This window comes from Thunnus albacares, chromosome 13 (genome assembly GCF_914725855.1).
Source record: "Thunnus albacares chromosome 13, fThuAlb1.1, whole genome shotgun sequence".
Classification (NCBI taxonomy): Eukaryota; Metazoa; Chordata; class Actinopteri; order Scombriformes; family Scombridae; genus Thunnus; species Thunnus albacares.
The window spans coordinates 15,535,660-15,548,772 of record NC_058118.1 but is presented as its reverse complement, the minus strand read 5'-3'; the positions used below and the strand labels follow the sequence as shown (position 1 = coordinate 15,548,772).

At 39.7% G+C, this 13,113-nt stretch overlaps 1 protein-coding gene across 15 annotated transcripts in view; it reads left to right on the top strand.

The window, feature by feature from the left end:
* nbeaa (neurobeachin a) overlaps nucleotides 1-13,113 on the top strand; it is a 99,572-nt gene that overhangs the window by 50,921 nt on the left and 35,538 nt on the right. For all 15 annotated transcript variants that reach the window (XM_044370439.1, XM_044370438.1, XM_044370440.1 and 12 more), the window contains exons 11-17: nucleotides 614-722; nucleotides 2,625-2,777; nucleotides 4,609-4,777; nucleotides 9,556-9,635; nucleotides 10,032-10,094; nucleotides 10,501-10,598; nucleotides 11,480-11,572. In XM_044370439.1, the coding sequence (XP_044226374.1) occupies nucleotides 614-722; nucleotides 2,625-2,777; nucleotides 4,609-4,777; nucleotides 9,556-9,635; nucleotides 10,032-10,094; nucleotides 10,501-10,598; nucleotides 11,480-11,572 (765 nt within the window). The remainder of the gene's footprint in view (nucleotides 1-613; nucleotides 723-2,624; nucleotides 2,778-4,608; nucleotides 4,778-9,555; nucleotides 9,636-10,031; nucleotides 10,095-10,500; nucleotides 10,599-11,479; nucleotides 11,573-13,113) is intronic.

Genomic DNA, 13,113 nt, shown 5'->3' with positions numbered 1-13,113 from the left:
TGGACCTGGAGGAACAACAAGGGAAAGGGAAAAGAAGTGAAAAGGAGACTGTGAGCGACGTTAGTTACAGATGAATCATCCATGTGTGAGAATTATCTTCAATCTGAAAGACTAACCTTAGACAATTACGCTGCAGGTTAGAAATGACTGATTATAGAGGGCAGGGTATGTAAGAGTGAGTGGAGGGAGAGTTATGCGGTTTTTCCTGGAGTGATGAGTGGCTTTTAGAAAGTCTGAGTCTGAGTTCTTCTCGCTCCAAGGTTGTCCCGATACCACTCTGTCACACCAGCCTTAATGCAGTTACAGTACATACAGTATCAGGAAGCATCTCCGCATCATGACTGTTTGTCAAACACCATCAGGAAGACTGTGATAAGAAATGAAAATGCAACTGCTCATTAAAAATAAATGACGGGGAAGGTGAATGTGTGTGTGGTGTGATGACACAAATGTGAGGTGGGTTTTCACTCATGCAGGACTCAGGAGGCAGACAGGAAATAAAAACTGAGAAAAACTTGCAGAATTCTTTCAAAAAGGAGCAGAAATTCTTGCCAACCCAGCATCTACTGACGGAGTCTAATAACGATAAGTGTGTGAAATGTATATGTTGCAGCGCTACTCTGCTGGCTTTCCTGGTGGAGTTGTTGAAGAGCTCGGTGGCCATGCAGGAGCAAATGCTGGGAGGGAAGGGCTTTCTGGTGATTGGATACCTGCTGGAGAAGGTCAGTAAAAGGCCTCTATACTGAACAGTTTGTAATACATGTTATATTTATTTGTTGTTGTAGGAGCAAGGGAGAGTAACCTTATCATGATGTCCCTGTAGATTTTCAAGGCTTATAAGTAGAGTCCGACCGATACTGGATTTTTGGGGCCGATGCCAATACCGATATTAGGAAGTAAAAAAATTCTGATATCAATATATTGGCTGATAATCTTATATGTACAGAATATATGTGTATGTATATATATACATACACACACACACATATATATGTATACATATAAACACTTTTTTTTGCAATGATCCCTCAAATGTGGTTATCAAACACTTGTGACAAAGATATGTAATGAAGGCATATTTTACAATTTATATATATAAATAATAAACTGTATAATATAAAATGACATCGGTGCACTGAAACAGTAAACTTCACCTAAAATTTGATAATTATAAATAACTATAAATAAAAAAACAGAACAAAAAACATATGTATATGTTAAATTTGAATTAAGAAAAAGGATTAAATATACATAAAATTCTGCCTATATAACTTAAAAAAAAATTTAAAATATTGGTGCATATCAGACTACATATACACCAATACTGATATATATGTGATAGGCTAATATTGGCCGATAATATTGGCTGACCAATATATTGGTTGAGTTCTACTTAATAAGTCCACCAGATTTATAATGGTTATGTAACTACAGCAACAACAGTGATTGTATACCTTCTATACATCGGGCATTATATTTTAATTACCCTAATACTCATGTTTCTCTACTTTATATGAACAAGTGCTGAGTTTTACAAGTTTAAAGTAACAATCTCGAAGATCTCCGTTTCATTCTCATTGGCGGCACCTATGACGATAAGTGGTAATAGCAGGTGTGTTTTTGGACCTCGCTTCCCAGAGATGCAAAACAGTGTTGCCTGTGTGACATCAGTCAGTTGGCAGCACACCGCTTCACACACAAGTGAGTTGAAGAGCGAGTCTGTCACGTTAGCTCCACCTACCCTCTCTGGCGGACCAACCACCGCTGGGTGATGGAAAACACATCACTAACTGCACGCCGCTTGTGATTTTTCCCAGGAACATCAATACCAACACCCAGTTCGTAACACTGCAGATGCGAGGGCTTTCATCAGTGGGCCATAGGCTCATTCACCATTGTTGTTACATCATTCAGTGATAGACAGTGACTGAAAATCTTTGAGATTATTACTTTAAAGATTTTTTTTTTTACAGCGTGAAATAATACAGTGCTCGATCCCTCTACTTTGTCATAAATGTGCAAAAAGAAGAAGAGACAGAGATCACATGACTTCATATCACACAGATTTTCCAGCATCACAGGCCTGGCTGCTGGTGTAAATTAATGACTTGACACCTTTGGCAACCAGGGTTACAATGGCAGTGCTGTAGGCTGACATCTTGCATCTCCTGACAAAGTAACCTAAATAAAACCTATTTAATTAAGATAAAGCTATTTGTAGACGTTTGCTAATCTGATAATTGTTTGTGGAGTTAGTTTGAAGAAGATCACACTCACTTCAAATGTGCACCCACACCGCTTTTATATGGCGTTCTCTGCCAGTCTCCCTGCTTCTTCAGTTTGTGTGTCTTCGGTGGCACTAAAATGTCAGCAGCCATGGCAACTACGTATCTACTGTAGACTTTAAGTGGACATTATTTGTGCTTTATTTGAGAGTTCCTGCCCAGTTCTAACACACCTGAGAAAGATAAAAAATGTTTCCAGCTTAGTCTGCCAACTAATACATTTGCTCGGATATGCTGTATAAAGACACTGTTTTAATTCAAAGTGAAAACGACTTTGTCATTTTGCATAATTATTCAGCCTGCTTAAATCCCTGCTGATATTTGCCACCTTGTGTCCAGTCGTCACGAGTCCACATCACCAGGGCGGTCCTGGAGCAGTTCCTGTCCTTCGCCAAGTATCTGGATGGTTTACCTCACGGAGCGCCACTCCTCAAACAGCTCTGTGACCATGTCCTCTTCAATGCTGCCATCTGGATACACACCCCTGCCAAGGTCTGTTTATTTGTGTGTATCTACTGAATGTGTGTGTGCTTTTTTTTTTTTCATGACCTTGCTGCAAAAAAGAGAGGATGATAGATGCAGTAATGAACAGATAATAGACTCAGAACAGACATGACAGGATAAAAAAGCAAGAGAGAATATGTTTCCTGCTTATAGTTTACAGGAGGTTTTGTCTGTAGGCAAGGAAAACTGAGACAAGCGAAGGACATAAAAGGAAGAAAAAGGAGGGACTGACATCTTAGTGGCCATTGCCCTTTACAGAAATACAACAAAGGAGGTTGCAGGACATGGAAGGAGGAGCCGGCACATCACACAGGGAAAGGACAGAACACACAAGCAAAGGATACAAAGAGAAAAAGTGACATTTGAAAAGACCCCAGGACAAGAGAGAGATGTGCAGTTCGTCTTTTCCTTCTCACTCTGAACTAGATGTGAGTGTTCCTGGCGTTCCCGCGGGGCCAGTCAGCTCTTCCCTCCATTATTTTCAGAACTTCCTGACTCCCTGTCTTTTCCCCTCTGACCCTGAGATGTGATTGGCTCCTGGGTGCAGCAGCACCGGTCTTCGGGGGCATGCCGGAGTTAAGACGTGTGAAATTGAAAGAAAGAATCCAACACAAAATAAACACATCGACCTCAGTTTGACACGTCACCACCAAACAGTTTAAACTGGCTAGACTTTGTGATTGCCTATCGGATTTTTACCTTTAATTGAGTGCCAATACAGAAAATTACAATGAATTACCAGTAAACTTAACCACAATTCAGAAGGTTCATAATGAGAACAAGGCGAGCATAATAAATGTACTGAGCAGCAACACACAAAAAAAAATCTTTTAATCCTTTAATCTTTAGTTCCCCTGTACCATTCTGCCTCCCACAGAGGTTTATTATTTTCCACTTCTCAGTGTATTATCATCACCTTCATTATTGGCAAGAATAGCCTTGGTCATATACAGGACTTAATGAAACACTTGAAGAAATCTGAACATCATCTCCTATCTCTCATAACGTCTCCCCCGCTCAACACCAAAAATAAAGAGCCTGTTTTCTTAACCAAGCTCTTCTGGTAAACATAATCCTTCCAGAGACGGAGGAATGTTTGTTACAGCTTACTGTTGCAGCAGTGCAGCCCAAACTATTGTGCCTTCCATGATCAAGGAATTTCAGGCTTTCCTGCGGCTGAACCCGCACCAGATAAACACATCCGTTCAGCGTGTGAAACGTAATGTAATGAAGGCCATTTCAGCCAGCTGAGCGCGCTCTCCATTCTAGACGAGCTGTGATGTGGTACGGTCAGGCCACGGCGCTCCGCTAATTTCATCCGCTTAAACAGAGCTACCTCGTTAAGGCTGCTCCTTAGTGTCGTGGTCACTGTAATGAGCTCAGAGATTTGCGAGCGTGCAGCGGAGTCGAATCTTTGTCCGGGGCGATGGAGAGAATCGGTTAGAGGGAAATTAAGAAGGGGGGAGGTGGGGAGAGGAACAGGAGGGAGGGAGAAAATGAGCAATCGGAGAGCGCCCTATTTAAATGTCAGTAAGGAGCTCCTCAGATGGGGTTTGATGGCTTCAGGCGCAGAAACATCAAAAATAACACAAAGCAGAGAACATTGATGCGTTTGCTGGAGGGAAGATTCCTCTCATCCCCTTGTGGCTGCCTTCTTGCAATAAAACTGCCTTTTTGTTTGAACACCATAAACACACACAGATGATTTGTTTCTCCCCAGCAGGCGTTTGACTGTTTCGTATTTGTCCGTTGACCTGTGTGTGTGTGGGTACATGCACTTATATGTACTCTATATATATATATATATGTGCATATACAGGTCCAGCTTTCCCTCTACACCTACCTGTCATCAGAGTTCATCGGCACCGCCACCATCTACACCACCATCCGCCGCGTAGGCACCGTCCTGCAGCTGATGCACACTCTTAAGTACTACTACTGGGCCATCAACCCTCTGGAGTGCAGTGGAATCACCCCCAAAGGTCTCGGTATGTTCACATACGCACACAATTTGCAAACACACATGAAGGTAAGAAGAAAAGGAAAAAAAAAATAGAGCACAGAACAATGAGAGTCCCCTCCACACTCCTAATGAACACCACTAGAGATTTGAAGACGCTATTCCTGACCTCTCATCTATTGTACATTACATAAACGGCAACGGCACCATAGTCCGTCTATACAGTACATTACTCTGGTTTTATTCTGTCTCTTTGCCTTCTCCCATTTTGTATGCTCCATCTCCTCTTCTGCACATTATTCCCTTCCTGGTTCTCTGTCTGTGTGTTTTAGGCTAGATCTCTTTGTAACAAGGCATCTATCCACAAACAGTGTTAAGGTCAATTTTTAGCACACATAGAATATGTATTTACATCATGCATTTGTTCATCTTCTATGATTATCATGTATAGGGACACAGGCAGCTGGCAGATAAATACTGGCAGAACATATATATATATAGACTATTGAGACTGATACTGAGTGTGTGATATCTGACAATACAAAAACACTCAAGCTGACTCTACTTGATATAGGATTTCATTAAATCAGCAGCTCTCTTAATGGTAGCTTGTGTCTCTCCATTAGTGCAATTTACAGATGCAACAGACCTTTTTAAAGCCAAAGACATTACCAGATAAAGGCTTCCATTGATTAATATATAAAGCATGTGAGTTTTCGATCTTTAAATATTAATTTTCTTGGCCACAGTCATGCCATGTGCAAGTGTTAAAGAGGATCTTAACTCTACAGAAGTCAATACCAGTAATATATTGAAACTAAATGTACATTATTTCTGACTCCACGCAATTATTGTCACCTTTACGCACTCGCTAAAGAGCTCTGTCCTTCCTTAATTGCTTTTAAAACAGACTTTCTCCCGTGGAGCTGTGTCAGCTAACAAGTACTTTTCACCCCTGTCATGAAAATGTAGAGTAGGTAATTTCTAGCTAGCTACTCTGCAGAAGAGTTTCCTTTCCATGAAACTGTGACACCGTGACATTCACTATTACACCATAAAGCAGCAAAACAAGTCGTGATGCTCTCCTTTTTTTTAACAGGTAAGTCAATACTGATTGATTATGGTGTTTATTTTTCAATAGGAGGGCGATTTTTGCCTTAATTTCACCTCTACTTACATGAAGCAATAAGAATTGCTTTTAATTGTGTGCAGTCTCTCTATCAACAGTGATTATTTTGTGAAAATATGAGCTTTCATTCGTAACGTGACTGCTTTAAGAGATTGTCAGGCTCCGCTAGTTTGTTTTAGCTTACGGCTGAAAATAACCCCATGAAGACCTAAAGTCAATAACTGCAGTAATGAGTAGTTAACTGAATGTTTAATGGCTTTGAATGCTTATGGAAATGTGCAGAAACATCTCATTTAATGTCCAATAATTACAGCTTCATTAAATTGCATGAAATACAGATGCACATATTTGATCTTCTTTTCAGCACAGAGATGATGAATTGTAATTTATACTACGCTTGCGCACACACACACACACACACACACACACACACACACACATGCATTCAGTGGGTGTGAGTTGATCACTCTCTGTGTGGGTGCTCTTGAGCAAGGATGGGGCAGCAAATGTGTCTGTGTATTTTGGAGTGAATAAGGTCATTGCAGAAAAAGGGAACACATACTTTTTTTTTTTTCCTTTAAACAACTGGACATTGCTTCTTTAGAAGAAAAACAACATGTTTCCTGTGAAGTCTGCGCAACAGGAATCTAATGTTTTATTCTGTAGCGAAATACGCGCACATTATTTTGTGCTTCTAGTGAATACAGTGTACAACCATAAAAGATCTTTCCGAATTATAAAACACTTCTTATTCCATAACACGGTGCCAAATCAGATACCATATTTTCACTGCCTTTGTAACCGAGCAGAGATCAGTGTCAACGCAGCTGCTGTGGCCGCAAACATCTGGGCTTCAGAAATGTCAGCGCAGGCCTTTCACTTTAATCAACCTCTTCTTATGCCCTGGACCCTCCGCTGACTCCGAGCACGCATTCCATGTCGCCATGGCAACAGACAGATTTGATTGGCAGATCCAAGGGAGCTTTTAGAATTTCCAATCAAGTGGCTGCCCGGCTTCCTTTCTGTTTGGCGATATTGCTGTTTGACTGTTGGGATTTAGCCCCATAAAGAACTGCTGATAACAGGAGCAATTAGCCTCAGACACGTACTTAATGGTCTTTCAAAGCTAAAGGACGTGCTAGTTGTGGTTTGGACGCGTGCACGTGTGTGTGTGTGTGTATACTTGACTATACTGTAAGAGTGTGATATGCATTGATGGAATTAATTTGCATAGTAATGGACAGATATTTCAAACACACACAATGAGCTTTGCGGATGAAAATGAATTCAATTGTACTCCCGTCTGAAGTAATAAGGCTGAATCCAGGTTGCAGATATATATTTTTTTGTATTAGTGTATTTTTTCTTTGCACCTGCTTTGAAATTGGTGAGAAATGCACAGTTCTCCTCCAATTTATTTTACAAATAACTCCATTTGATGTTGGTTCATTTTGTTGGTTTGTGCTGCTGGAAAATTGCTTTCAGGATCACAAAAAGAGAGAGCTTCTGTACCTAATAAAAAACACCTCAGGTCTTTTCTAGTCAGATGCATTGCTTTTGAACTCTGCTACTACATTATAATACAATGGAAACAATGATAGAAAGGCTGAGTGAAACAAGATTGTCGCTAAAAGAAATTAAGAATGACATAAAGGTTCCTGCCTGAGTTTCATCATATTTTTTTTTTAAATGGAATAAAACATCAGTGATAGCATCATTATTATGTATTTTTACTTCTTTATGTTATGCCCTGTAATCTCTTATGGCATAAAGAAATGCTTAGGCTCATTACAAAAAAAAAAAAAAACCCTCTTTGACTCCTCACAGGTTGTTGCTATCTAGCAGAACAGAGCCACTCACTTGTTTTTTCACAACGACAGGATAAAACCGGTGAGTCAGATTAGGATGAAAAGGAGCGCAGGAGGAAGAAAATTAATTTTTATAGAGCAAAAGACGATAATTAAAGCCGCGAATGAGAAGCGGTTTAGATGAATGTAAGCTTTATTCAAATCCTCTGTTAACAAAAGACCCTTAAAACGGGAGGTTGCACTTGCACACGCTCGCCTGGTGCACCCATGCACTTGTTTGACACAGAGCTGACACACAATTGTGATGGATGGCGAGTGTCACCATTCCGCCAACATGTACCAGCTTGACAGATAAGGATGATTGATCACAAGGGATCGCTTCAGTGTCATGTTTTTGGCTTTGTGAAGAGCAGGTGAACAGACTGAGTCACGCACGTACTCATACGATTCAAGGCCAACAGAGCGTGACAAAGAATTGGAGGGAGAAGCTTCATATCTTCTTCGCTTTTACACACCCGCGGTCTTTTATGTTTCCCTTAGCTTACTTCCGCTGGCTAAGCAGCCACGAGTCAGATATCAGTTTAAATGTTCAGAGTGGATTAGGTGCATTTTATTCAGCTTACAATAAATACTGTTTGCACTTGCAGTATTCTCCATTTGTAGCTCACATAAAATGATCCCAAACATCCTGACACAGCGGAGCGTGCCTTGTAAATGCAAGAAACCTCTGTTGGGAATGTAGAATTTGGATGAGATCAGGTAGCTCGCGAGTTTTATTGTGTATTGAGCGTTTGTTTGATAATGACATCTGCAGAAGAGTAGTTGGAGAAGATGGAGGATGACTCTGAAAGGGATAAAGTCAGCTTTTGCTGGCTGAAATCACCACTGGGACCACTAAAGGCAAAACACCCTTATTTTTTTAAAGGGTGGCTCTTATATCATTCTTGCTTCGATCTAAATCGATGCATCTTTTAGACTCTTTGGCACTATATTCCATTAGTAAGTTATTTGGCAGCCGTTTCGAGCCGATTCATCAGAGCCATAAGCTTCCAGTGTATCTGACGTACACATTAAACACCTCAAAAAAGAATGAAATACAACTACATCAATGAGAATGCAATGCCAACATCTGAGTTGTAATTTCTCCTCTGAAAAAAAAAGTGCTACTGTACCATAGTTTCTGTTCCTCTGCTAAACGCAGCCAAAATGTCAGAATGACCAAAAGCAACAGTGGGAAAAAGCAACATTTTATGAACCTGTGGCTCTTAAAGGTAATGGAAGTCTACAGTCATGAATCACGGCAAAATGGAGCTAAATGCCCCAAAATGGTAAAAGACATCAGACCCTTTAGAAAGCGGCAATGACATCAGACTCACATGAAAAATCGCTTGCGTTATGCGTCAGATGCTTTTGTGTTTTTAACTTGATTATGTCTTCGTAGCTCACCAAAGCAAACAACTGATCAAGTGCCAAAGCTTTAGAATAGAAACAGTGGATTACACTGGTTGTTTGGTTTGGATCATTTGGACCATCAATCATTTTTTAGTAAATTGCCATTTCTTTGCTGTAATCAGTCAGATTAGTGCAACTATAAAGTATCCAGATTGCCAAATTGCCTCTGGAGTTAATGACAGTGATTTACAGTTTGCAGTTCCATCATACTGTGTGTGTGTGTGTGTTGGTGTGTGTTGGTGTGTGTGTGTGTTCCCATGTTTTTCTCTGCTCCCCAGGAAGCCTAATAAATTCTAATATCAGTAAACAGTAGGGCTTACTCAGACTGAGCCACAGACTTATTTGGTTGATCATTATCGTGTATAAGAATGGATTTTTAACAGGAAATTATTATTTTGTTTGTGCGTGTTTGTTTAGATGGACCGCGGCCATCCCAGAAGGAGATCATCTCGCTCAGAGCCTTCATGCTGCTCTTCCTCAAACAACTCATACTAAAGGTACACTGGAAAACGCTGATAACCATTTTTTCATCACATTTAAGTTCCAGGGATAGACAATAGTAATCACTTATTTCTATTATTTCCTGTGTTGTTTTTCTCTCTCCTGGTGACCGCTGGCTTAATCTAAGATGTGTGTGTGTGTGTGTGTGTGTGTGTGTGTGTGTGTGGAGAATCACATTATAGATGAGCAGACTGAATGTAGCACAGTAGCTTTTGTGTTTTGTGCGTGCTTGCTCCTGCATTTACTTATACGTGTGTGAGGTTCTTCCTCCTACACATCAAACAAGGACAGAATTAACGACTTTAATGAATCATCTGAGGTTAATAACATGTAAAAAAACAGCTATGGATCATGAATGTTTTGGTAAAACATGCCGTGTCTGGTATTCACAGGACCGGGGCGTGAAGGAGGACGAGCTGCAGAGCATTCTCAACTACCTATTGACCATGCATGAGGTAAATGCTAACTTGTGTGTTAACATGGGCGCTGCGAGAGAGGGCAAAAGAGGGGAGACGGAGAGATAGCGAGAGCGGCGCAGTGGCGCTGGTGGCAAAATGTGCATTATAATTTGTGGGCTGGAGTTACGGTCCACTTAAACGAGAGAGAGAGTGTGAGTCAGCTTCGGCGCTGTGACAGCATGAAAAATGGTGCAACAATGGACTGAACAGAATGTACTCCTCTGTTACAATTATATCTATTCTTGCTCTCAAATAGCACCTGCTCCTCCGCAGTCCCCCTCCCCCCCCTCCGTGTCCACCCCTACAACTCTCTTTGTCCTCTTAACCCTCTATTCGTCTGTTTCACCGGACTTCCTCTTTCTCCTTTGTTCACCTGTTCAACTGTGCTTTCTTTTCTCCGCAGGATGAGAATATCCACGATGTGCTCCAGCTGTTGGTTGCTCTCATGTCTGAACACCCGGCGTCCATGATCCCTGCATTTGACCAGAGAAATGGAATAAGGTGAATGTTGCCCACATATACAAGCACACATATTAAGATGCAACACCAGATGTGATTTTAATACCTTTGTTTGTTTATGTATTCTTATTACAACAAGTAAACAATGGTAATTACAATATGTAAAAAAAAAATTTATTTAGTATTAATAGACAAAATAAATTGAGATACAAAGTAAATAAATTAGAGCATACCTGACAGCTATAATAATTAACACCAAATAATTCCCAAAGCAGTTGAAACATATGCACATTTCCAATTATTGATATGCTTTAGAGACTCAAAGTAATTTATAAATTCAGTAGTGAAGATTTTAAAAGCAGGGAGAGAGTTTATGGATTTGAAATTTATAAAACACAATGTATTTTTCTGGTTTTTATTGTGAGAAATAAAACTCTTGGCTTCTGTCTTTATCATTTGATTTGTCTCATGAGCAAAAAAATGTTATGTTCAATTAGAATATTGATAGTATATTTTTGAAGGATAGCTTCTACCAAGCAGCCTGAATTTTCAAAGATGGATTGAAACAGTGCTGGTAATTCCTAAAAAGCACAAGTACACATGGATGTCTTTTTGGTTGCTATGGTAATTCTTTTATTGCCGGAGAGCTAGTTAGCACTGTGGTGTTTTCTTCAGTTTTTTACTTTTATGTCTTCTATGTCTGAGTACACACATTTGAAAAAAAAAAAAAAAGCTTCAGTCAGCACATGTGTTGCTTAATGTAACTTTGAGGATGTTTACTGTGGCTGAAAACTCTTGTTTGTTTGTTTTTTGTTTGCTTGCTTTATTTTATTTTATTTTATTTTTTACATTTTGCCTACATCTAGGGTATTATAATTCCTTTACTGACATGTCATTGGTTTGGCTGTGTGTTTGTCTTACAGGGTGATCTGCAAGCTCCTGGCCTCTAAAAGCGAGAGTATCCGGGTCCAAGCCCTCAAAGTCCTGGGCTACTTCCTCAAGCACCTAGGTCACAAGTCAGTACCTCTTTGTCTCTGTGCTTTCTATCTGGTACATTCCTTTGAGTGATGTTAGGTGCTCAGCAAATGGTGAATCACTGAAATCAAATTTTCCTAGATGGGGAAATCTTTTGCTTCTCACAACATTTAGGTTTGAGAGTAAGAAAACAACAGAAAATCTACAGCAGTGTAGTTTCTAGCGAGCCTTCGAGGGACTGCCTGTTTGTGTTTACGTAAAGGTAATGTTCTCATCATCATGTCCAGGCAGAATAATCGTTTTGACAGTGTGCACTGGCAGGGAGGAGGAACCTTGATGAGCAGCAGTGAATGCTGTGGGATTTATTCATCCCATGTGACTTGCACGCCTCTTGCTGCACGACATGGGAGCAGGCTGCAGTGTTGCACCTGAGCCTTGCACCTTCAGTCCCCCACCTACTTAGCATCTGCTCCAGCTAAACATCCTGTAGGGCTGCCTTTTTATGTTTACATGTCACTTCAACACTTACGGAAATGAATTATCGATCCCGGTGGTAATTAAATGGTGAATAAAACTCCAGTCAGTGGACGCTATGCTACATACAGCCAAACATTTCTACTTTGAAACACATTTAAATATACTTTATAATAGTGTTAGATAATGTTTATACTGTATCTATTGAACACAACCGATTTTCATGTCATTTAATGATAACTTCTGCTACAGTTGTGATTTCAGAGCAAACAACTGTTTTATGGTATTGTTGATCACATACATTATAAAACATTACTGTGCTTTGTGAGTGTACAGTGTTGCTGTTCATATTAATGTTTCTTTATATACATACAGTATATGCATGATTGCATTTAGCTCCTCTCATATCTGATTGAAAGTAGAGTGAAACTGCATTAATGGTTCATCAATCTCTTTGACCACAAATGAGCTGTTGTGGATGAGAGTCTCATAGTCAGTCTCATAAAAACACACTTTTATCAGTCTCTTTCTGACAGTTGCTTACAACAACTCAAACTACAAGTCAAACTGCAGATACTCATAAGTCTTCTACAGTGGCCTGGCAGGCCTCCTGCGCTGATGTGTTAGCAAGTGAAAGAAGAAAACCAAATTAATTTGACAATTTGGCAACTCCATTAACAACGCCCCCTGATAATTACCCTGACATTTAATTCTGTGTAATTTCTGTGTTAAGTATATTATATCATCATGCCCTTAGTTATAGATTTTCCGTTTGATTTTAAATGTAATTTGTTCAAACAGACAAATCGGACAGTTACTGTGCTGTATGTAAAATGAAATTATCTTGTTAAAAGGGAGTAAAATTAGTAACTGATTAAATCTGTTAAATCAAATTTAAAAAACCATAATGGGAGCTAAATGATTTGTTACTTTCATGGATTATATATGAGTAAATACTGTGCTAACTTCATTTTTTCTTTCTTATGACCATTATTCTTTTTAATTCAGTTTAAAAAATACTCAAAGTTAGTAATTAATTAAATACGCCATAGTCTGCAGTAGTGTCAACCCTGATTTCTGAGCATCTCAAGTTAAAAGCCTCTTAGAG